Source organism: Orycteropus afer, unplaced genomic scaffold (assembly GCF_000298275.1).
Source record: "Orycteropus afer afer isolate SDZICR_OR568_19922 unplaced genomic scaffold, OryAfe1.0 scaffold00082, whole genome shotgun sequence".
NCBI lineage: Eukaryota > Metazoa > Chordata > Mammalia > Tubulidentata > Orycteropodidae > Orycteropus > Orycteropus afer.
Window position 1 is genome coordinate 6,545,244 of NW_006921669.1, and position 26,406 is coordinate 6,571,649.

The 26,406-nt window shown below is 41.2% G+C and overlaps 2 protein-coding genes across 2 annotated transcripts in view; one reads left to right on the forward strand and one right to left on the reverse strand.

Annotated features, from left to right (window-relative positions):
- The window catches only part of ZDHHC6 (zinc finger DHHC-type palmitoyltransferase 6), a 12,836-nt gene extending 10,315 nt beyond the window's left edge, over positions 1–2,521 (reverse strand). The window contains exons 1-2 of the mRNA XM_007941556.2: positions 2,255–2,521; positions 503–594 (exon numbers count right to left, since the gene is read on the reverse strand). Of these exons, the coding sequence (XP_007939747.1) occupies positions 503–594; positions 2,255–2,521 (359 nt within the window). The remainder of the gene's footprint in view (positions 1–502; positions 595–2,254) is intronic.
- A 1,846-nt stretch (positions 2,522–4,367) lies between these two features.
- The window catches only part of VTI1A (vesicle transport through interaction with t-SNAREs 1A), a 440,444-nt gene continuing 418,405 nt past the window's right edge, over positions 4,368–26,406 (forward strand). The window contains exons 1-3 of the mRNA XM_042781041.1: positions 4,368–4,461; positions 12,458–12,516; positions 18,771–18,881. Of these exons, the coding sequence (XP_042636975.1) occupies positions 4,368–4,461; positions 12,458–12,516; positions 18,771–18,881 (264 nt within the window). The remainder of the gene's footprint in view (positions 4,462–12,457; positions 12,517–18,770; positions 18,882–26,406) is intronic.

The window sequence follows — 26,406 nt, forward strand, 5'->3', positions numbered from 1 at the left end:
GTTTGTTCCCATTAAGTTTCTTGATATTAAGATAAACTTGTGGTAACAGGCATTTGGATTATTTTATTACATTTTTATAAAGTATAAATGTTTGTCAGATAAATAATGGGAAAAGGTCTCCTTTATACTTTAAACTGCTACCAAGTCTGAAGTTACTCAAAATGACAGCTAACAAACACAAGTAATTCTGATATTTGAGGGAAAAAAACCTGAAGATGTAACTTTTTAATCCTACTCTTGAGAGTATGAAGCAAAGTAAATCTGTATTTTTCTTAAAAAAAAAATCACTTATAATAACAAAAGGATGAGATTTATTATTTCAATTGTAATTTAAGTATAAAATGGAGATTATAGACACTTAAGTATTTTTTTAAAAAAGTTACCACCTTTTTGACTTGCTACGTGCAGAGAATAAAACTGAGACTGACGTAGCACAAAGAACAAAAAGAGACCAGTAATCAAGCTGATTGACCCCCCAAGAAAAGCATAGACAGATGGGTACCTGTTGCACTTTCTGCAGTGATGTGAGCGGGGTGCCTTGTACGCCTGGCAGACTTTGCAATACTGGAGATACATGCTATCCTGAGAATTTTCCTTGGCAACAAAATGTAAACAAAGAATTCATCAATTATCTGATCCCAAGTAATAGCAAGTCAGGCCTTATGAATAAATACTTCCCAATGCCACTGAGTATTAGTTGTTTCTATCACCTTGAATCTTGGTAGAATGGGAGTTCAGGAAACAACTAGCTGACAACCTGGCAGGTATTTTAGAGTAGCATTCCAGCATTAGAGTTGATACTCTTCTGAAATCTTCCCTCTCTTTACCTTTACCATTGTTACCTCCCTTCTTGGATCATTTTAATTACTTCCTACCTACTTTCTTTTACTGTGGTTTCTGACCCAAACCATCTATGGTCTGAATAATATTTCTGTAACAGGACTCTGATTGTCAGAGCTCTGCTCCAAATCCTCTAATAACTGTCCTTGGTATAGCCTTTTCTCATGTAGTTGAAGCCTTCCACGATGCCTCTGTTTTAGCCATATCAACACCACATAATCTAGGTTGTTTACTGTTTCTGAGTACGTCCCTCTCCACCATTTTCTTTCCTGTGTTTTGTGGAAATTTCCACTCCTCCCTTACGTTCCCAGCTGAAAATGATCAGGGCCTTCTAATTCAAAAGCACTCATTATATTCTACCTTATACTTCAGCTGTTTGCACAAGAGCCTTGGTTTCTTCTCTTAGATAATTAACTCTTTCCGTATGAATTGTGTCTTATTCATCTCTGTACCCACTTCGAAGAGTACAGTGTACATAATACACACCAACGTTTCCCAAACTTTAATGCACCTAAGAATCATCTGAGGATTTTGTTAAAATACTGGTTCTGATTCAGTGGGTCTGGGGTGAAGCCCAAGATTCTGCATTTCTCACATGCTGCCAAGTGAGATCCTCAGCAAGGAAGATGGTAAGCATAAACTTTGTAACAATTTTTAAAAAGCAATAAATTGATTCACAGTGTACTCCTCAAGGTTCTGACTTCACTTCACCACTTTCAAAACTTTATAGTGATTTAAACCAGCAGTTTCTGTAGTGTGTTTCTCAGTTCCAAGGGATATTAATGAATTACCTGGAAAAAGATTCTAGAGCCAAAATACACTATGAAAGTACAAGAGAGTATGCTTTTATCTCTATGGCCTAATCCCCTCTCCATTAAAAATAAAACAAAACAACATGCAGGACACGTATTTAATGAAATCACTTGGGTAATTAATATTAATATTTTCAAAGAGGTAGGAAATAAATTCTGATAGTGAACGATCAGTGCTAGAGTACACTCATGCATCACTTATCAACATGGCTAGATTCCAAAGACCAGGTTGTTAAGTGAAAACTGGTGTCACGCAAAAAAAGAATACGACCATATTGGATCACAAATTGGTGGGTAGCTACATCATTACAGAACTGCCAAACCACTGAGAGTCATGGCCCTGCCAAGCTGATACACAACCTTAACCATCACAGCCAGCGTTACTCTCACCTCATACCTTGGCATTAGTTACTGCCAACTTACATCGTTTATGCACAAAATAGTCAGATAGATTTTTACTATTGTCATAAATGTGAAATGTTGGATAATGATAGTTGATAAGTGAGGAGTAGGCTGTTTGATATTATTGGTTAGCAGATAAGACGATGACTAATACATGATTATCATTTACAGTTCATCATCTTTAAGAGTATTTTTCTTACCGGTTTCCATCCCAGAGGGACAAAGCCAGGTCCCACAAACATGGCATTGAAGTAATTATAAAGAATCATGACTGTCCAATTTATCAACATGATGAAATTCACGCTTCCTCCAGTTGTATGCAAGGGCCAATACCACAATACAGAGTCAATCATGGCCATTGTAGAACATATTGCTACAACACCGAGGGCTATGATGGGACCCCAGTGACACAGTCTCTTTAATTCTTGAAGATTTTCAAACTTGATAACTGAGCAGAATGTACCCATTTTGGTGTGGAAGGATTTCTTCCTATTTTTAAAGAATGACAGGTTTCCTTTTTCTGGGCACACATTTCCATGTGCCCCAAGTCCACTTGTCCTCCTGAACTGTCATGCCTTCAGGTTGTGGGATGTCACTGCCGATTATGCCATGTTCACCGTTAAACACTCAGAGCGCTTTATCTTAACTAGAAGAAACCAGTGTCTCGGTTTGAAACTCAACCTAAAGAAAACAAAACGGGAAAGGTCAGTGAAAGATATTTCGTAATTTGTTAACTCCAATACTGATCTATATAAAAGCATCTCACAAGTGCACTAGTATGGTATGGGTATTTTGGCCGATGGTAAAAAGAACTACTTTCATATTATCCAAAATCGGGTTCACGTTTAAATTGTAAATTGATGTATGTAGTAAACATGATCCTAAAATAGTTGTTTTCAGTCTTTTATTTTCACCTTGTCAGGGGACTCTGACCATCTGTCCAGCGTACAGTGAATGTTGGAGGACACAGGATTTTAGAGCTGGGAAGGAGACCCGTAAACATGATCCAATCCAGTCCCCTTCTTCATAGAGAACAGAAAGTGGCTGAGAGTGCTAAGTGAACAGGCCAGGAACACAGGTAAGCGAGCAGCGGAACCCGAAATAGAACCCAAGCGGTCCAACTCCCTTTCCAGAACTCGAAGAGGCGGCCTCTTACAGCGTGTTGGAATTTAGCCTAGTAAAAGCCAGACACCAATCCGTGGTCTACGCCATCTGCCGCTGCTCCCTCCAAAACGCAACGGGCAGTGGAGCCAAAGGGTCAAGAGTGTGTGTGTGTGTGGGGGGGGGTGGCGAGGAGAGGGTGTGTATTCATGAATGGCTGAGCGAGGAGACTGCGAGCCTGAGTAAGAAAGGCGCCTCCAGGAGCGAGGGGGGGAAGGCAAGCGGCGAGCGCAGGGGGGATTTGTGAGAGGGTATTTCTGACCCGGCAGGAGGGAGTCGGAGGGAACTCTGCGGTCCAGATGGGGCAGTGGCGATTCCCACAAAACATGCCACTTCCTTGTGCCGGCCCGTGTCATGGAGCGAAGAGTTTAAAAAGCCTCACTTAGGGGAGGCACATCCCAGTAAGTGAGGTTAATCTCAACGTTCTGGAGATCCTTGACCTCACCCGAGCGGGGCGAAGACGGCCAAATCTTGGTTACATCCCGAGCCTTGACTCCCACCTCAGTTTCGTCCCTGGTGCCCGCTCCTCAGCCATTGCATTTCCGGGAACAGATTTTGTCAGCTTCGGATAATTCCGAAAGAACAGATTTTCTCAGCTTCGTTTAACTTCGCTGTGGGTTCTTCAATCCTGGGCAACCAAAAAGCGAATCCTGGTTGCTAGAGGCTGGGGTGCGGGACCTGCTACATCCGGTAGGTCCCTCCGCCAGCGCCCTCGAGGGGACTCTCCCGCTCAGGGCCTGCGCGCAGTCTCGGTCACAGCCACTTCCGGAAGTTCGCTTTTCCAAACTTCCCTCGGGAAGCAAGCTCCTGTGATTTGTAGTTTGAGGGGGCGGAACCGCGTCCCACAGCGGGATAAAATGCTTTCTGTGATCCCTAAGAACACGCATATTCTCGGAGACTTTTTTTAAAAACCTAAACCAAGCGTTTTTTCTTCGCGAATTTCTTAATCCCGAAGCCTAAGCGGAAAACAAAAAGCTCACCCGACTGAGTTTCCGGAGGACAGACATTGCAACGAACAATCAGGAAGCGGCTGGGCTGGGAGCTGTCCCCGGTTCTCGGCTGCTCTTGAAGACTTTCCGGGGGTCTCTACGACTCCGCGTTGCTCCTACCCTTATCCTGGCTTCGGTCCGGGTCGGTCACTCCGGAGGCGCCATGTCGTCCGATTTCGAAGGCTATGAGCAGGACTTCGCGGTTCTTACTGCGGAGATTACCAACAAGATCGCGAGGGTCCCCCGACTCCCACCTGGTGAGACCCCTGCCCGGGGCGGGCGGGCGTGGCACAGAGGGCGGGGTGCGCTGGGACGGTAGAACGCGGTCTGGATGAGGGTATCTCGAGGCTACAGTGCGGCGGTGTTTGGGCTCCTGGGTGGGATGAGGCTGACCTCTTTGAGGGCAGAGAAAGGAGTCCACAGTTGGTTTCGGCAGGCAGTGAAAACCTTCAGAATACTAGGTTTAAATCCCGACCCAACTTCCTGGTAACTTGCATAATCTTGGAAACTTTACTCTGAGTCTTAGTTCGTGCATTTGTAAAATACAGAAATGTGAGTATGCAAAGAGAAATGAATGAAAGTACTTAGATCATGGGTCCGCAATATACAGAGGGGTGTTGTGTTAATGGTAATAATGGCAACAGTGTTATTTTTATATGCAGGGTTAAGAGCCAGGTTCCAATCTCAGCTGCCACTTACACGTATGATTTAGGCAAGTTTCTTAACCTTTCTCATTTCTTTGGTAAAATAGGGAGAAGGGTAATTTCTCTTATAGAGTTGCTGTGAAGATTAAGTAGTTTAACATATGTAAAACCTTTTCTTGCGAACTGTTAGCTCCTATTGTGATGATTATGTGTATTTCATACGCCCACCCCCATTTCTTATTATACGTCCACCCCCATTTCTTATTTCTCATGCTACTTGGAGGATCTATAACTCAACTTTATGTAAAACGTGGTACAGGGTAATTTTTCTCACCTTTAAAATTCCCCATCTCCCATCTAGAAGTTTTTGTTTTATTTTTTAGCATATCTTACTTTCCACACTGGATTATCAACTTTGTGAAGTGGGAACTCTCATTTCCCAGACCTTTGCTTACAAGAGGCAGTCTGATGGTGCAGCGGTTAGGGAATTCGGCTGCTAACCAAGAGGTCGGTGGTTGGGACCCACCAGCCGCTCTGCGCAAAAAAGATGAGGCAGTCGACTTCCGTAAAGATTTACAGCCTTGGAAACACTATGAGGCAGTGCTGTATCATAAAGGGTCGCCTAGACTTGATGGCAGTGGGTTTGTTTTTGTTTTTTTTACTTAGAAGGAGCTCAGGAAATATTTAAGTGAATGGACAGATGACTGTAAATATGGTGTTTTTCAGATTCAATTTATTTAGTTGCAGATAGGATGGTTACTTTTTTTACTTCCTTTTGTTAGGGAAATTGACCACTACAGCACTACTAGACTTGGCCCACCCTTAGCTCCTTGGTATAAAGTGTAGAAAAGGGGCTGCCCATTGGTCTGTGAAAGGAGCCCTGGTGACACTGTGATTAAGCACCTGGTTGCTAACTAGAATGGTGATGGAACGAACCCATTAGCCACTTCTTGGGAGAAGAGAGCGGGTGATCTGCTCCTTTGTAAAGATGACAGCCTAGGAAACCCTTCGGGACAGTTTTACTCTGTCATACAAGGTCACTGTGAGTTGAAATTAACTTGATGGCACATAACAACATTGAACTGTGGACTGATGGGAAACTTTGCTTTCCTACGTTTTCAATCAAGCACTTGTTCCTACCAATAATTTCTTCCCACTTAAGTTGTTACTCCTTTCCCTCTTCTTACCTCCCCCAAAGTTCATGTGTTTATAAATAATTTCTTCCCTTATCTCTTTGTTTTTCTTCTCCTCCCTCCCCCACCTATTTCTGTCAATAGGGATATTTACTTGAAGCCAGAATCTCTGAACTTACACCCTACTCATCTCCCGAAGTCCCAGTTAGTTCTGAAGGAGGTGGATGATGTCTTAAAGAGGTTTATGAGTCCAAGTAAGGGAGGAAGAGGAGAGAACAAGGTAGCAAAACCACCGAGCTCTGCCGCCTCTGAGATTTTTGTGCAAAATGTGGCTGATGGCCTCATCGCTTCATGCTACATCACCTCACCACTTCTCTTCGATTCTGGTTTCTGCCACCACCCAAGATCAACTTGATTTTTGCTGTCATTGTGATTGGGGGGTGCTTCCTTTTGGCTTGAATTCCAGAGCCTCAGAATATCAGGATTTGTGGTTTCAGGGGAATTTTTGGTCATTTTCAGCTGTAAGGCATCAGCACTGAAAACATTATTTAGTTTGGGCTAATAGCTTATATATTGGAAAGCTGTTTATAAAGAAACAAAATTATCTTTGGGTACAAAGCTATAAAAACTGTTTTCAAGAAAACATTTTGTTGCAATGGACTTTTTCTTGTCTTTATATTTTAATGCAACAGTTCTGACCAAACAAAGGGAAACTTTATAATTAAGAAGGGAAACCTTGGAATTAAGTGCCTCAAATAAGGCCGTAACTCTCATTGTGTGTACTCTAAACTTAAGGCCCAAGCCCAGCAGCTACTTGAGAATTGCAAGGAGAACAGATTGCTTATTAAATTGAGTAAGTGGGTAATTATAGTTCTTAAAAATGTAGCGATTTCCCTTTTAATAGTGACTTCTGCTTGCTGTCTTTATAATTTGTTTCTGGTTGAGAAATAGAAAAAGATGAAAAACATATCCATGTAGTTATGCATTTCACATGTATGCCTGGACTAATAGACAGAAATATGTATAACCATGATAAAAGCAATATGATTAAAAGTACAGGTTTCCCTCGCTATCTGAAGGTAGAGTGTTCCTATGAAACCTTTCATAAGCTGAAATGGCGTAATGCGAAGAAGCAGTTACCGTCAATTTGTTGTTGTTGTTACGTGCCGTCGAGTCGAACCCAACTCATAGCGACCCCTCCTTGGGTTTCCGAAGCAGTATCACTACGGAAATAGATTGCCCCATCTTCCTTCTGAGGAGTGGCTGGTGGGTTTGAACTGCCAGCCTTCTGGTTAGCAGTCAGGTGCCTTAGGCACTTCGCTACCAGAGCTCCTATACCGTCAATATATATGGGAAAAAATTTTAAGCATTCTCAGTCCCCCCAAAAGTAACACTAACATACAGTGCTCACAGACACAGTGCAAAGCTCTTGGGGCTTGATGCTGAGACACTGAGTGCGGTTGCTTGGCACGGAGCTTGATGCCATTCTTGCTACACCGGTCCAAGCTGCCTGCTTCACTGCTCCATGCAAAACTAATGCTGCACACTGGTTTAATTTTCCACCTTTTTCTGTAAAAGTGAAAATCCTCATCTGGTTGCTGTCAGTTAGACAAAACGGGTATTACTCTAAGTCCATCAAGAAGGTGACATGGCATAAAGTGCCCTTTCAGAAAGTGGGGAGTACCTGTAGTTATAATCGCTGTGCTGACATCATTGGTGGTTGTAATACTCAGCTGAAATTGATCCATGGGTGATGCCCCACAATTTGCTTGACTTATGAAGGTTAAAAATTGGAGCAAACTTAATTAACCAAAGGGATTAATTCCTTCAACATATTAACTTTTAAAAATTGAAACAGAGTGGGTAGGATTGATTGAAATTAACTTCACTCTCTGTTTTATATGTACAATGTATTAAATTGTTAATTCTAAAGAGAAAAGATTGAACATTTAAAAACTTTATATTAAAAAAGAAATTTGATAACATGTTTTAAACAATAAAAAGACTTTGCTTTAAAGTGTTTGTTTCAGTAATTAGACTAATGAGACAGATGAGTCTCTTTAAGGTAATTAATACTTTTAGGACATTTAAAGGTTGATGTATAATTACTAATGACTAATCATTGATAAGGGAGCTCTGGTAGCATAGTGGCTAAGACACTTGCCTGCTGACCAGACGGCTGGCGGTTCAAACCCACCAGCCACTCCTCGGAAGGAAGGTTGGGCAATCCTACTTCCGTAGTGATACTGCCTCGGAAACCCAAGGAGGGGTCGCTATGAGTCGGGGGGCCGACTCGATGGCACATAACAACAACAACAACAACAATCATTGATAAAGTCAGCAAAATGAATGAGGAGAAATCTTCACTAGTACTTTATTGTGCAGTCCTTTTCTCTGGAGATGGGAGTGACATCCTAGGGAAGGGGGAGGGATAGTTTGCACAGGTACCGAGGTCGTTACTTCAAGAAGCCTTTCTAAAGGATCTTAAACAAAATGTCCTTTTGCGGTTGTTTGCCATACTGTTCAGAGGGAGATGGTCCTCTGCGAATCCTGTAACTTTCTGGGTGGAGTGGAAATGTACCAAGAAAGTCAGCGTGGCAGAGTGGTTAAGACTGACCTGCATCAAGTCTGTTGTGAATTCCAGCTCTTCCACTTCTACATGTGCAGTCCTTGAGTGGGTTACTTGGATTCTCTTAAGCCTCGCCTCCTCCATCTGTGTAATTGCAGGAGAAAGGCATGCTGTAGGGGGGGGAGGCTAATGGTAACAACTTTACAGTGTTGTAAGAATCAAAAGAAATCAATCATCATGTACAGCACTAGCACAATTCTTGCACGGAGAAAGTACATGAAAAATTAGCCATCAGTGATGTGTCTGCTGCTACTGCTGACAACAGTTTGCAGGATTAGCCAGCACCCAGCTGCTGCTCAGATTTTCTGATACTAAATGAAGTAAATGAACCTTGGACCTCAAGTCTTAACCTCTTTTCTGTGCCTGTGTTAGAGTTAGGTGAATTTCTCTTGATGAACACCTGCATTTGAAGAGAAGTGGGTTTTGAATATGAAATTGGAATTGCACTTTCAACTCAGAATAGCAAGGAAGGAGTCAGGGAAGTAAAAACGGAAATGGTGGGGCAATATGGGGTCCTTTCTGGGAGGAGATGTTCCGGTCAAACTGATTGGTTATCCTCAGCCCTGGAGTGTTTAGGAGACGGTCATGTATGGAAGAAGCCATGAACGTTGTTCTAGGATTCTCTCTTCCCTTTGCACGGTGGTTGTAGTGAAAGAATTCAGTGAAGCCTGCTCTTGGGAATATGATGATTTGCTTAAAATGTATGTGGCTTGGAATTTGGCCACATGTACAGCTACAAGAGCACTTGAAATGTGGCTTGTGCTGTATAGTGAAATGATAATACTATGGATAAAGCTAAACCAGACCCACTGCCATCCAGTCAATTCCTACTCATAGCGACCCTAAAGGACAGAGTAGAAGTGCCCCCATGAGGTTTCTAAACCCATAAATCTTAATGGAAACAGACTGTCATCTCTTTCTACTGAGGAGCGGCTGGTGGGTTTGAATTGCCAACCTTTCGGTTAGCAGCTGAATGCTTTAACCACTGTGTCACTGGAAACCAAAACCAAACTCACTGTTGTCATGTCATTTCCGACTCATAGTGATGCCTCCTTTGGCTTCTAAGGCAATATCTGTGGAAGTAGATTGCCTAACCCTATAATTAGGCTATATTGGGATAAAATGTTAAATATGTACTATAAAAATAATTTTTTTTCACTTTTTTTAATGTCAGTACTAGAAAAATTTAAATCAGATCTGTGGCTTACATTGTACTTTCTGTTGCTCTAAAGAGTTAAAAGGAGCTCTGGTGGTATAGTACCTAAGGCATTTGACTGCTAACTAGAAGGTTGGTGGTTCAAACCCATCAGCCAGCCACTCCTCAGAAGGAAGATTGGGCAATCTACTTCCGTAGAGATACTTACCACCTTAAAACACGAGAAGGGGTCACTGTGAATTAGATTTTACTCGACGGCAGTGAGTTTGGTTTTTTTGGTTTTAAAGAGTTAAAGTTGAAAGAATGGTCCCATACCTAATTCAGAAACTTGCTGTCATAGGTAGATCATCTGCCCTTTCTTATGAGGCAGGCTTTCTCATAGTTAGCTCTGTGAGCTGCTGGGCAAGGTCCAAGGTCAGTTGAACATACAGGGAAAATAGCCTTTGGCTGTTACACATGGCCCAGTTATGTCTCATAAAGAATTTAAGCATTTATGGAATTTTATTCATCTTTGAGTAATACAGGGAGCTCTGGTGGCATAGTGCCTAAGGCATTTGACTGCTAACCAGAAGGCTGGCAGTTTAAACCCAACAGTCACTCCTCAGAAAGAAGGCTGGGCAATCTACTTCTGTAGTGATAGCGCCTTGGAAACCCAAGGAGGTGTCACTATGAGTCAGATTCAACTCGATGGCAGTGAGTTTGGTTTTTGGTATATGCATGTGAGAGTTGGACAGTGAATAAGGAAGACCAAAGGAAAAGCGATGCTTTTGAGTTGTGGTGTTGGTGAAGAATGCTGAAAGTACCATGAACTGCTAAAAGAACTAACAGATCTGTCATAGAAGAAGTGCAGCTGGAATGTTCCGAAGTGAGAATAGCCAGACTCCATCTCACCTACTTTGGTCTTGTAAGAAGGGACTCCCTGGAGAAGGATATCATGCTTGGTGAAGTGAAGGGTCAATGAAAAAGGGGAAGGCCCTCAACAAGATGGGATGATACACTGGCTACAATGACGGGCTCAGGTGTAGCAGGGATCGTGGAAGTAGCACAGGACTGGGCAGCGTTTCATTCTGCTGTATGTAGGGTCGCTGTGAATTGGAGATGACCTAACAACAAGAAGTAATGGCTTCATTGATATATTAAGGAAAATTTCAATTTTAAAACAGCTTTACGTTTATAGGAAAATTGGGAAGATAATACAGAGTCCCCATATATCCCACACCCAGTTTCCTCATCTTACATTAATATGGTACATTTTTTACAGTTAATAAATCCATTCTGATATTATTATTAACTAAAGCTCATACTTTATTCAGATTTCCTGATGCCCTTTTCAGGAGCCCTGGTGGTTAGCGGTTAAGGCATTTGGCTGCTAACCAAAAGGTTGGTAGTTTGAACCCATCAACTGCTCCATGGAAGACAGATGAGACATTCTGCTTCTATAAAGATTTATGGCCTTGGAAACCCTATAGGGGTTGCTGGGTATCGTTATGAGTAGGAATCGACTTGATGGCAGTGAGTTTTGTTTTGGTTTCATGCCCCTCTTCTGGTCCAGGCCTCCATCCAGGGCACCAAATGGCATTTAGTCATCATGTCCACTTAGGCTCCTCTGGGCTGTGACAGTTTCTCAGGCTATCCCCTGCCAAGCCACTGACCAGACTGGCAGGGTCATCTAAGGGGGTTAGTACCTTCCATTGATCTGCCTGGTGAATGAGAGGGATAATTCCTCAAAAGAGTAGAGACTGTTGTCCGAGAAGAAAAGGGTGCTAGCAGAAAAAATGCTAATGTTCAATAAGTTTAGTTAGAACAAAACGTAGGTTGGGTCTGTGTGACCAGATGGATTAGACCAAATGATTTGGAATGGAGTTCAGGGAAAGTTTTCTGAAAACATCTACAAGAACATGTCTTGTCTAGAAAGCACAATTACAATAGGGGTTATAAGTCAATTGTGATCAAGTTTGAATAAACCACATATATACTTAGCACTTCACAATTGAAAAGTAATTTCACTTGCATCAGCTCATTTGAGATAAAGATAATCCAGCAGATTGTTTTATCTTCACTTTAGAGACTAGAGACTGAGTCTTAAAGTTCTTTCTCGCCCAGGATCACATGACCAGTGAGTAGGTAGTGGCTTTGGGGATTATACAGTCATGCCTAGTTTTAGGAGTTGTTTATCATTAACTTCTAAGTTATATTCTTAAATCAATTATTCCCAGCTTATTACACTTAGTACTTGCAAGTCCCTCAGGCCAGCTCTGTTTGACATCACTCTCACTCACTGCTGTCGAGTTGAATCTGACTCATAGTGACCCATCCTTGGGTTTCCAAGGCGGTATCTCTACAGAAGTAGATTGCCCAGTCTTCCTTCCGAGGAGTGGCTGGTGGGTTTGAACTGCCAGCCTTCTAGTTAGCAGTCAAATGGCTTAGGCACTACGCCATCAAAATAATGCTTGGTTTCTCTTTAAAATGCTGTAGCATCTCTTAGTAATTTAGGTTCTCCATGGGCTTCCATATTACCAAATAGCATAGGATCAATGGCTTAAAGTGGTTCCTAGCCCACCAGAGAATATTTGCCTAATATGATGATTCTCCAACCTGACTGACCAGAAAGGGAAAGAAGTGTACGATTAAGAAGGGAAGTGTTAAAATTTTTTCACATTCTTAGCAATTCTTTGATGTTGTTTGTTTCAGATGAGAAGAAACAGATGGTTGCAAATGTGGAGAAACAGCTTGAAGAAGCAAAAGAATTGGTATGTATGACGTGGTGGTGTCTTTTAACACTCAGCCAGAGCCATTCACACTCACACTGCCCTGTGGCCTGTTTTATGCCCGTGGAAATGTGAAACAGTACTGATTAGCATGTTACCATCCAGAATTTATCAGTTTTTAAATTGAGGAAAATGTTATAGCTCTAAGGGTTTTACTCTTTCTAACAAAGTTGATTCATTAAATGTCTACCTCTAATTTTTATTTATTTTCAGTACTTTTTGTTATAGCTATAAATAACGGAGGAGCTCTGTTGGTGTAGTGCCTAAGGCATTTGACTGCTACCCAGAAGGCTGGCAGTGCAAACCCAACAGCCACTTCTCAGAAAGAAGGTTGGGCAATCTGCTTCCATAGTGATACTGCCTGGGAAACCCAAGGAGGAGTTGCTATGAGTCGGATCCGATGCTATGAGTCGAATCCGACTCGACAGCAGTAAGGTTTTTTTTTTTTTTTTGTATAAATAATGGATGCTTATTGAATGCATACTGGGTACCGCACACCGGGTTAACCAATTTTTACCTGGTTTATTAAAATATTTAATTTTTTCTAGAAACCCTATGAGACGAATACTATTTGTCAAGAATTGTGAGAACCTGAGATCTTATCTTATTTGTAGGCTAATAAGGTAGCTTGCCCTAGTTTCCAAGCAAGCTGACAGAAGACATGAGAGTCCCAGGTCAGAGACGAACAATGTTATTACTCACAGTACAGGCAGTATGTAGAGGGTCGGCATGGTCGGGTCAGTTCCCTAAGCCCCGTCTCCCACAGGGATGATGCCAATGGGCCTCGATGTGTCTGTATGCACGCAGTGGAATACACTACAGGAGAGGAGCACCAAGCCCAGGCACCTGCTACTTTGTAGCGGCCTGTGAACAAGTCTACTTGTCCCAGGGGGAGTCATTTCATCCCTCAAGGTTGCTCCCTGCAAACAGAACCCTGAGGAATGGCCTGGGTAAAGAGCGATCAGGGCCTTGCATTCCTGACCTACCAGCAAGATGTGTGGGAGCACAAGTGGCCCGTGGGGGAGTAGTTCCCAACACTGATAGTACCCCCATTTTGTAGATGGGGACACTGAGGCTTAGATTAACTCACCTGAGGTTCCACACATCTAGCTATGTGAAACCTGGAGTTCTAGGTCCATTTCTCTGAATCAGTAAATTCACAGATTGGGGGAAAAGTACTAAAAAGCATTGTGTGCCCAATTTTTAATTTGTTTTAAAAACAAGGTTATTACAGGTGTGATCCAGTTTGTTACTGCATTGTGGTACTAAATGAATGTATTGCTTTTCTAAATACTACTTCCTGATAGACTAAGGAGCCCATTGACACAAGAGGTTAAGTGCTTAGCTACTAGCTGAAAGGTTGGCGGTTGAACCCACGCAGTAGCGTCATGGAAGAAAGACCTGGTAATCTGTTTCTGTAAAGATTATAGTCAAGAAAACCCTTTGGGGCAGTTCTGCTCTGTCACATGGCATTGCTGTGAGTTGAGAGTGACCCAGTGCACCTAATAACAGCTACTATTATACTTAGAACAGTTTCCCAAGGTGTTTCTGTTAACAAGTATGACCTGGTTAAATAAGGCTGAGAAACTGTAACTTGAGCAGAATTGAGATTTTTGGGGTCTTTTTTGGTGATTTTTCTATAGAATCTGCTTGGACCCTTAAGTAGGCTGCAAGGCATTATGACTCTCGAAGAAGGAGCTAGAGAAGGTGACTGCAGCATGAAACATTTCCCAAGCTTAGTTGACCGAGTAACATTTGTTAACAGGACCATACACGGGGAACTGCTGCTTTTGGGGACCATTAAGAAATAGATAAGGAGCCCTGGTGGCACAGTGATTAAAGTGCTCAGCTGTGAGCCAAAATGTGGGTGGTTTGATCCCACCCACCAGCCACTCTGTGGTAGAAAGCTGTGGAAACCCTATGATGCGCATCTACTCTGTCCTATAGGGTTTCTGTGAGTCAGAATCAACTTGATGGTTGATTAAGGTTGGTTAAGGAGTGTAGGCTGTTGTTTCCCATCGTGCAGTAGACTTCTCTGTGCCCTCAAGGGGTAGGCATTGAGGCGCATCACTGCGCTGTCCTCTGTCTCTGTTGCTGGTTCTTTTCTCAGCTCTCGGAATGTCTGCTGCCCCCGGTGCCCATCATCACTTCTTCTTTCAGCTGGCTGCTCTCACCATCTCTACAGTGGTGGCTTAGCTTCTCATCTTCACAGCTTCTAATGTTTGTCTCTCTTTTCAAAGTTTCCTTTTCTTCTTGATTTCTTTTTTATTATATTCAACTGTTTCTCTCATGCTTCTTGGTCTTCATGGAAAAAGACTGACCTTTTACATACCATAGTGGCTCATCATGTTGGCAGGCTTTCTGGTTGGTTGACTTACCATAAATACTACAACTGGTAAATTTTTGCATCGATCTTTCTTTGACTTCTTATATTGTTAAGTTCTCAGAAGCAGCTTAATGCTTTCAAAACCTATGTTTTAGTTTATTTGCTAGCCTTCTAGAGACATTCTGTTTACCTGATGATATTGAAAAGCTGGGCTCATGATCAAGCTTTCACAGTACCGAGAAGTATGACCTGTAGTTATATTCATTATGTAGTCATCTTTAGTTATTACGATGTAAAGACTTCTGCCCAAGATATGTGTTTCTGTTTATTAAAATGATCAGTTTTAACAATTTACTTAATTCTGATGACATCGTTGTTAAGAATACTGTTATTATATACTGTCCTTTTGATGAAGGCTCTGGGAGAAAAACTTGTTTTTGACTTGAGTATTAAGATTAGTTGTGTTTTTGCTGAACAAACTGGTTTGTGTTAACCTCTCGCACACTATGTTTTGCAGTTATCTTGTAATTATCACTTTACATTGACTATGTAAATGAGCTTTGTGTGATTTAACTTGATATCACTGTATCCATTTAGCTCCATCAACATGGTCATGAAGTATAAGGAGTTAGGCTAGGGGTTGAAATCACATGTGAATCATGTATATGATATTCCTAATCAGGGAAGATGTTTTAAGAGAGATTTCACCAGATCATTAAGGGTGGGCTGACATTTCCTGGATCAACTATGGGAAATAATGGTTTGCTTGCTTATCTTCCATAGTTGTGGTGGTTCCTTGTCAGAAGACCAGACCAGAAATACAGTTTGGATTAAATGATGGATAACTCCAAAAACCCAAAACCAAACTCACTGCCATTGAGTCAAATCCAGCTCATAGTGACCCTATAGGACAGAGTAGAACTTCCCCCATAGGTTTTCCAAGGCAGTAAATCTTTATGGAAGCCAACTGCCTCACCTTTCTCCCTCGGAGCGGCTGGTGGATTCAAACTGCTGACCTTTAGGTTAGTAGCTGAATGCTTTAACCACTGTGCCACTAGAGCTCCTTGGATTACTCCAAGGATATTAAAATCAAATTGTTGAGGATGTTTGGATTAATGTTGCTGTTATAGAGTTGGCTTTGACTCATAGTGACTCCCTGCAGCACAAACAAAGTGTTGCCGGGTCCTGTGCCATCCTCACAGTTGTTGCTGTGTTTGAGCCCATTGTTACAGCTAGTGTGTCAGTCTGTCTCACTGAGGGTTGTGTTAGGCTGGATTCTCTAGAGAAGGAAAACCAGTGAAATATCTATCTATATCAATATCTCTCACTGTATATGTATATATATAGAGAGAGAGAGAGAGAGAGAGAGAGAGATGGCTGTCTATCTATATCTAGGTAGATAGATACAGATAACTCTATCTATCTATAGCTATTATAGATATTATTACAAATATTATAGAGAGATAGATATATATATGGATTTATCTTTAGGAAATTGCTCACACAGTTGTAGAGGCTGGCATGTCCCAAGTCCGTGGGTCAGATATATGGCTGGCAGTTTCTCTTGACTCATGTAGCTACAGGGGCTGACAAACCCAAGATCAGCAGGTCAGATGGCAGGCTGCTGGCTCACGGGCTATGGAGGCTGACAAATCACAAGCATGGTAGGCAGTATGGCAGGCTGCTGGCTCAAGTCCCAGGAACTGGAGGTCAGATGATGACAATCCAGATGGAGGATCCATAGTGAGCAAAAAGGGCAGCAGGCTTTGCCAGAATGTCCATGTATATTGGATGTAGACCACACACCTAAGGAAACTCCCCTTACAGCTGATTTGCTGATCACATCAGGTCACATCATGGAGGTAATTACATTATATCACAAAATGGAGGGTAACTACATCATTAGTGGAGTGCCAAATTACATCACTGTGTAACTCCCAAACTACTTAGAATCATGGCCTAGCCAGGTTTACACATAACTTTAATCATCATAAGGACCTTCCTCTTTTTGCTAACCCTCTACTTTACCTAGAATGATATCCTTCTCCAGGGATTGGTCCCTTGGGCTTACATGGCCAAGGTAGGCAAGACGAAGCTCGCCATCTTTGCTTCTAAGGAGTATTGTGGCCGTACTTCCTCCAAGACAGATTTATTTGTTCTTCTGGCAGTCCGTGGTGTATTCCTTATTCTTTACCAGTGCCGTAATCCAAAGGCATCAATTCTTCAGTCTTCCTTTTACATTGTCCAACTTTTGTGTGCATATGAGGCAATTGAAAATACCATGGCTTGGGTTAGGCACATCTTAGTCATCAAAATGATACCTTTGCTTTTTACAATTTTAAGGAGGTCTTGTATAGCAGATTGGTCCAATGCAATATGTTGTTTGATTTCTTGTCCGCTGCTTCCATGGAAATTGATGGTGAGCCAAGTAAAATGAAATCTTTGACAACTTCAGTCTTTTCTGCATTTATCATAATGTTGCTTATTGGTCCAGTTATGAGGATTTTTGTTTTCTTTATGCTGAGGTGTAATCCATATGGAAGGCTGTAGTCTCTGTTCTTCATCCTTAAGTCCTTCAAGTCCTCTTCACTTTTGGCAAGCAAGGTTGTGTCATCTGCATATTGAAGATTGTTAATGAGTCTTCCTCCAATCCTGATGCAGTGTTCTTCTTCATATGGTCTAACTTCTTGGATTGTTTCATATAATACATGCACTTTAGAAGGATTAGCACAAAGCTGGGCTCTATGAGGTGGACAGCTTCTACAAACCACTGTGCCACTCCATCATCTCTAACATCAACTCCTCCTCCCCGCCTCAGGACTCTCCCTCCTGTCTTAGGTTTCTATATTTTGCTGTAACATCTCACAGAACTCACAAACTGCCAAGGAAATGGCTCATGTGGTGGCAGAGGCAGGGAGGCTGGCAAGTCCCAAGGCTGTGGGTAGGTCTGGAGGATTCTTCCATTTGCATGGTTTCCAGGGCTGGTGAACCCAAATCAGCGGGTCAGATGACCTGCTACTGTCTCAAGTTCAGGGGTGAAATGATGATGAACCAAACGCAGGACCAGAGCAAGAGAGCGAACTTTACCAGAACATTCATATGTCTCTATATCTATATCTTTATCTATCTATCTATCTAGACATATATAACTTCAAGGAAGCTAAGGGTGGTGACTTGAGTCACACCCTCAAACATGGGACTCAAGATACATTCCACTCTAAACAGGCATAAAAAAACCAAACCCACTGCCGTAGAGTTGTATCTGACTCATCGCAACCCCTCCTTGGGTTTCCGAGGTGGTATCACTACAGAAGTAGATTGCCCAACCTTCCTTCTGAGGAGTGGCTGTTGTGTTCGAACCACCAGCCTTCTGGTTAGCAGTCAAATGCTTTAGGCACTATGCTACCAGAGCTCCTCAAAACAGGCAGAGAGACTTCGATTTATAATACCTAAGGCATTTGACTGCTAACCAGAAGGCTGGTGGTTCAAACCCACCAGCCATTCCTCGGAAGGAAGGTTGGGCAATCTACTTCTGTAGTGATACCACCTCAGAAACCCAAGAGGGGTCGCTATGAGTTGGATCTAACTCGACAGCAGTGGGGTTGAGTTATGGCTAGAAGGGCCATATTAAACATTTCACTGAACTGTACTAGCTAAAGATATTGGCACACTCTATGTCATTCTGCAAGTTCTCATTAACTGTTTGTTGAGTTAAATAAAAAGCAACCACAGAAATTATCCCAAGGTTGTTTGACCATGTGTATTGAGCTCCCTGGGTTTGCCTCCTTAACCATAAAATGAAGAGTTGAAATTAAATCCTTTCCAACTAGTTTTAGAAAAACTCTAAATGTCTGGTCAAGTAAAGAATACGCATATAGTTCAAATCATGTTTTTCTCTCTCTCTTCCCAGCTGGAACAGATGGATTTGGAAGTCCGAGAGATACCACCCCAGAGTCGAGGAATGTATAGCAACAGAATGAGAAGCTATAAGCAAGAAATGGGAAAACTTGAAACAGATTTTGTGAGTCAAATTCCATCCTTTGTCATACTTACTGGTTTTTGAACTGACTTTTCACTTAACTCTTTGTTGTTTCCTCAGTCAGCAATAAGCTTAAGCACCTGCCATGGTGTAAGATTGGAGATCTAAAGCTATATTATAGACTTAGCTAATGATGCAAGTTAAGATAGGTTGGCTTCATGACTCACAGATATTTCCCTTGGAATCTGGTATTTAGCATTTATCAGATTTTGAAACCTAATCTCCGGCCTTACGGAGTTGCAGCCTTCAAGATACAGTGCTTGTGGGTGGAAACCTGGGGCCCATGAACCTCCTAAAAATCTAGCTGCACTTTTTTTATCTTTTAAATTGTGATTTTGGTGGAAGTTTACAGAGAAAATTGGTTTTCCATTCAACAATCCTTACACTTCTGTTTTGTGACGTTTACTGCAGTCCTCATACTATGGCAGCAATCTTCCCGCTTCCTCCCTGTGCCCACCTCTTCCCTTCACCCTTCCACCCATCCTCCCTCCTTCCTAGCTCTGTCTCTGGGCAAATGCTATGGGACAGGGTCATAGACTCCCTCTGCGTGTGAACTGGATACATCATGCCCTCTCATGCACCAACGTTAAGGTATTTTCGATTGATAATTTATATAAATGATTGTTTATACCGACTTCTTCATAAGAATAATTTTAGTTTTCTCTTATCCTATGTTTGACTTTCAGTTCTACTTACTTTGTAACAAATTTATGAATATAAATTTAAAGATGTAACATTAAGTTGTTAGTAATTAGAAAATAACAGAAATGATACAGCTGAGGAAAGATCTGAGCTTCACATGTAAGTGACGGAAGTTATGTATTGGCATGTAATTCATCTGTATCTCTCAACCTGGGATCCAGATTCATAGGGAAAGTCAAGATTCAGTAAGGATCTTCCATTGCTCCTTCTTCCTTCACTGGGTTACTTTTGGAGGCTACACATTCTAGACTATAGTATACTTCCTCATTGTAAGGCCAATAGCGCTGAATTTAGTGGAAATTTCTCTCAGTCTTGATAGGGTGATTTTTGGCTACGTGTATTTATTTAGGAGCTCTGGTGGCATAGTGCCGAAGGCATTTCACTGCTAACCAGAGGGCTGGCGGTTCAAACCCACCAGCCACTCCTTGGAAGGAAGACTGGGCAATCTACTTCCATAGTGATACCACCTCGGAAACCCAAGGAGGGGTTGCTATGAGTTAGAACTGACTCCACGGCAGTGAGTTAGGGTTTTTTTTTGGTATATTTATTTTATATTTTCATAGCTTTTATCCTCCGATTGCGGTGGGTTACATCAGTGACTTTGATGCAATTGACATTTTAAACTGTGTTCTATTAATTTAAAAAAAGAAAAAATTGGAATACTCAGAAATTAAATTACATGTGTGTGTTTGTTGGAAGTCAAATAACACAGTCTCCAGTGTTTTTTGTTTCCCCCCTGAATAGTCCAGTCCTGTGTAGAGTTCTTTAGTTATTTGGAGATTTTGTACTTAGATACATATTTCTTTCTAGAATACGTTTTTTAATTATAAAGAAAAAATGGATCTAGCAAATATGAACTAAAAATTTATTCTCTAGAATGTAATTAAAAATTAATTGTATTTATATGTATATTGGGGACCACTGCTTCTACCATGTCAAGAAACCCCTTTCACCACCACTATAACTTTCTACTGAATGGTCATTTCCAGTTTACGAAGGACTCACATTGTTTCATTTCAATGCACCAAAGCAAATGGGGATTATTATCTGCATTTTATAAATGATGGAACCAAGAGGCCCAGAGTGATTAGGATTTTATTCAGCAATCTTTCTTGAACCCTGTCATGCATCAGGCACTGCCCTGTGTGCTGGAATACAGTAGTGAAGAAAACAGATAAAGTTCTTGGTCTTTTTGAGTTTAAATTCTAGTGGGGAAGACAGTAAGCGAGGAAACAAGCAGAATATATATACATGCACATGTCGTTGTGTTGGTTGCCATGGAGCGGGCTCTGACCCGTGGCAACCTTGTGTGTTATAGAATGAGGTGTCACCCAGTCTCGTGCCACCTTCATGATGCTTGGTATGTTTGAGTCCATTGTTGCAGCCATTGTGTTAATTCATCTCATTGAGGGTTTCCTTCATTCTCACTCACCCTCTGCTTGACCAAACGTCATGTGCTTTTCTACCAATTGGTTTTTCCCGATGATGTGTCCAAAGTAAGGGAGCTGAAGTCTCGCCATGCTCACTTCTCGGGAGCACTTTGTTGTACTTCTTCTAAGGCCGATTTGTCCCTCTGGCAGTCTGCGGTATGTTCAGTATTCTTCATCAGCGCCACAGTTTGAATGCATCAGTTCTTCTTTCTTCCTTTTTCATTGTCCAACTTTTGCTAGCATATGAGGTGATTTGAAAAGACCATCACTTTTACACATACACAAACACACATGCACAAATTACAGTTTCAAGTAGTGATAAGTACTATGAACAAAAATAAAGCAAGTGAATGGATAGTGCCAGTCAGGAGGTTGTGGCTGTTTTTGCGAGAGTGTTTTCTGTGGTTTGAGCGAGAGGAAAACAGGTGGATACAGTTGCAGAGGGTGGCAGAAGAAAGGTCTGTGAAGACCTTGTAGCTCTAATTCAGGTTGCTGAGAAGCCACTGGAGAGCTTTGAGAAGCGAGTGACTGGGATGTGCCTGCAGGGCCTGTGACTTCTCTTACACGGCTTTTTCACTTTATCGCGAGATGAGTGAATAGAGCGTGGAAGATACTACCCGATCCTTCATTTTGAGTCTCACTTTTTCTATTCAATTCTCTTACTTTTGAAAAAAACAAAGAATATCTTAAAGGTATTGTGTAAATTTCTTGTGGTGATACACCATACCTAAAAATACTGGATTCCAAGGTAAAAATAGCACAGATGGTCTTTCCTCGCTCTGTGTCTATTGCAAATGAAGCAGATCTCCTTTCGCTATGTAATAGTGAGACTTGGGGGAACATTTATGCCAATGGGGAGAGGCAAACGGCAACTCAGTATGCACTTTTTCCTTTGACCCCGTTGGCAACTTGCTTGCTTTTCTTGGCCCTTCCTCCTCTTCTGCCTGTCCCTTACATTCTGTGTTCCTCAGGCTTCTCCACCTTCTCTGCTGTCATCCACCCCTGTGTGTTGTCATCCCCCCCTGTGGCTCCAGTGACTGCACCTATACCAGCGTGTATTTCTAGCCAAGACCTCTCGAGCTCCAGGCTTATATTATGACTTACTGGATGTCTCTCTCAAACACTTCCGATTCAACAAATCCTGGTCACTTCAGAGTTATCCTTTGTTTTTCCCTCTCCATCACTTGCATGTCTGGTTGATCACTGAGAATTCACAGTTTTGCCACTTGACTATTTCCTGGGTTCAGCTCTACTTTCATAAACCCTCATCGCTTTCCAACTGGAAGATCGTAAGGAGCATTCTCAATCTCTCATCTCCTCCTACTCAACCAGCCTCCACACCACTCCAGAGTTATCTTTCTAACACCCTGATGGGAATATGTTATGCTGTTCACAAAATCCTACAGAGTCCTCATTGCCAGCTGAATAAAATCCCTGCCCACTTGAAGTTCTTGACTTGTCTAGTGAGTGCCTGGAGTGTTCGGCACGGACTCTCCCCTCTGGTTGATTGTGTTGAGTGACTTCCAGAATCTGCATTCGATTCATGGCACTCAATACCTGTTCTCTACAAGACCTTGTGGAGGCTTGCCCTCTGCATGTGCCAGTTCATTTTCAGTCAGTTAAGGGCCTCCCATGTATATTTCTGGACTCCTTCCCTGTGCGGTTCCCTTCACTCCATACCCTGCCAAATTTCAGCACCTTAGCAGTTCCCAACTTGAGTCATGTCTTCCTGAGCTCAGCATCACTGCTGTGCGGTTTGAACTCCACCTCCATGTGTCACGATCTGGAAAGTACCTTCAGGCTGAGAGCCATGGCAGTTGTGGGGCTATGTCAGGTGTATCTCTTAAGGGGTGGAAGTCCTATGCTTCCTGTTGTCTAATTTTTGAAAACAGTTGCTTCCCCCATATTTTCCATTTTTATAGTTGTTTAGCTTGGGAGGGCTAGTCTTTACTTTCTTATGACTAGAAATACTTTAATTGTAGTTTTAATGTTTATTCATTATTTGAAATTGTAGTCTCGATGTTTATTGTTCCCTTAGTGATTTTCTTACAATAACCTCTCTTGGAATTTAATTTTTAACTGACTATATGTAACCTAGGAGCCCTGGTGGCGCAGAGATTAAGCACTTGGCTGCTAAGTGGAAGGTTGGTGGTTTGAACCCCCCAGCCGCTCTGGAAGGAGAAACGTGTCAGTCTGTTTCCATTAAAGATTACAGCCTTGGAAACTGTATGGGGCAGTTCTACTCTGTCCTGTAGGGTTGCTTTGAGTTGGAATCAACTCAGGGACAGTGGGTTTGGATTTTTAGTTTAAAAATAACCTTTTTAAAGATTTTAAAGTTCAGGCTATGACTTTTAGTCATAACTGGGAGGTCTCAGGAAGACAGTGGTCGTCTTTCTCTTCCCATTTATGCCTTTGCTTTTCTCATGATTCCATCTGCTTGCCTAATCACATTCTGAGTGATTTTGGGGCACATTCTGCTGCATAATGTTAATCTTTGGCTTCTTGTAGTCTCAGAGTCAGTTAGGAAAGTTAGATTCAAAAGAGTTCAGAAATGGAGGGCTGTGTGGAGCCAGAACTAGGATTGAAGAAGGTGAGCACCCATTCTAAGATTTTTCCAGGATCTTTTGCAAACCACCACCCACTTGGATTTTCCATAAAAATTGGTTTAATAGCTTTTTTGAGTATTTGACGGGAGCTCTGGTGGTGTAGTGGTTAAAGCAGTCAGCTTCTAAACATAGGTCAACTGTTCAAACCAACCAGCTGCTCCAAGGGAGAAAAATGAGGCAGTCTGCGTCTGGAAAAAATTTATAGCCTTGTAAACCCTATGAGGCTGTTGAACTTTGTCCTAGAGCATCACTGTAAGTTGGAATTGACTCGATGGCAGTGGGTTTGGTTTTTTGGTTTGTGTTTTTGGAAATAGAATTTTTAAAAATTAAAATTCATGTAATTTAAACTGTTCTTATAATTTCTTCCTTCAATATTAGTATGAAGTTAGGTAGGGCATGGTCATGGCATGGTGTTCTAGGAAAATGAACCAGATTTTTGCATCTATATTCATGAGGGATAATGGTATGTAGTTTTTCTTTTTAGTGATGTCCTTGCCTGGTTTTGGTATCAAGGTTATGCTTGCTTCATAAAATGGATTTGGGAAGATATTCTGGAATAGTTTGAGTAGCATTGATGTCAGTTCTTCCCTGAACGCTTGGTAGAATTCACCAGTGAAACCGTCTGGGCCAAGGCTTTTTTTGTTGGTAATTTTTTTATGACCTGCTCAGTTTCTTCTTTTGTTATGGGTCTGTTCAACTTTTCCACTTCAGTCTGTGTTAGTCTAGGTAAGTAGTATGTTTCTAGAAATCTGTGCGTTTCTTCTAGATTTTCAAATTTGTTGGAGTACAGTTCTTCAAAGTATCCTGATATTATCCTTTTAATTTCTGTTGGTTCTGTTGTGACGTCACCCAGTTTGCTTCTTAGTCATGTTATTTGTATTCTCTCCCTCTTTTCCTTTGTTAAATTTGCCAGTGGTTTGTCAATTTTATTAATCTTTTCAAAAAAACCAACTTCCAGTCTTGTTGATTTTTTTCTATTGTCTTTTATTTTCTGTTTCATTGGTTTCTGCTCGAATCTTTATTATTTCTTTTTTTCTGGTGACTAAAGGCTTTTTTTTTTGGCCACTCTTATTCTAATTTTTGGAGATGTTGAGTTAAGATACTGATTTTAGCTCTTTCTTCTTTTTTAATGTGTGTATTTATTGCTATAAATTGGTGTCTGATCACTGCTTTTGCTGTGTCTCAAAGATTTTGGTATGTTGTGTTTTCATTCTTTTTTGATTCAAGGAATTTTTTCATTTCATTTTTTATTTCTTCTATTATGCAGTCATTTTCAAGGAGGGTGTTATTCAGTTTCCATGTTTTTGCTCTTTTTTCTGTTGATCTTTGTATTGTTGATTTGTCGTTTTATAGCATTGTGATCTGAGAAGATTCTTTGCAGTATTTTGATGTTTTTGAATTTTTTAAGGCTTGGCTTGTGGCCTAACATAGTCTGTCCTGGAGGATGTTCCATGTGCACTGGAAAAGAATGTATTGTGCTGTTGTTGGGTGAAGTGCTCTGTAGATAGTTATAAGATCAAGTTGGTGAATTGTATTGTTTAGCTCTTCTGCATCTTTGTTGAGTTTCTTTCCAGTTGTTCTATCTTTCATTGAAAGTGGTCGATTAAAGTCTCCTACTATGACTATGGAGTCATCTATTTATCTTTTCAATTCTATTAAAGTCTCATTTATGTATTTTGGTGCTCTTTCATTGGGTGCATAGATATTTATTATGGTTATGTCCTCTTGTTCAATTGATCCTTTAATCATTATATAATGTCCTTCCTTGTTTCTTATGGTAGTTTTTATCTTAAAGTCAATTTGATCAGAAATTAATATTGCCACTCCTCTTTTTTGGTTGCCATTTGCTTGATGTATCTTTCTCCAACCTTTGCTTGTTAGTCTATTTTTGTCTTTGTCTCTAAGGTGTGTCTCTTGTAGACAGCATATTGATGGGTTATGTTTTCTTATCCAGTCTGCAACTCTCTATCTCTTGAGTGGTGCATTTAATCCATTAACAGTCAGTGTAATTATCGACAAATATGAATTGTTAGCCATCATTTTGTTATGTGTTTCTTTCGTGGTGTTGCTGATTTCTTTGTTCCATATAATTTTCTGTGCTGAGCTTATTTTGTTTATGAATCATGTTATCACTTCTTTTCTGCTATTGTTTTAGTATTTGCTGCTGTTGTTTTGTTGTTGTTGTTGTTGTTGTTGTTATGTGCCGTCGAGTCGGCCCCGACTCATAGCGACCCCTCCTTGGGTTTCCGAGGCAGTATCACTACGGAAGTAGGATTGCCCAACCTTTGTTTTAGTATTTGCTAAATATTTGTGCTTGTGCTTTTTTTTATTGTGATGTGAAGATTTATCATTTTTCTTTGCGGTTACCCTGTGATTTATGATTTTCTTCCCATGTTTACAACAGTCCATTCTATCTTGCAATTGTCTTGACTTCCTCACCATTTAGAAGTTCTGTGACTTGGTTTGTAGTTGTCCTCATTTGCCTATTAATGTCTCTGGCTCCCTGTTTACAATCTTGTAGGCTTATTTACTTTGGATACTTCCATAACTGGGTTGGTTTCTGGGTTATGTCATCATGTGTGTTAATGATTGGTTGTTGTTTGTTCTCTGTCCAGAGGACTCCCTTTAGTCTTTTGTAAGGTTGATCTGGTTTTAACAAACTCCCTTAATTTCTGCTTATCTGGAAATGTCCTAATTTCATCATCATATTTGAGAGACTCTTTTGACAGGTATATAATTTTTTTTTTTTTTTATTATTAGGATTTGGGT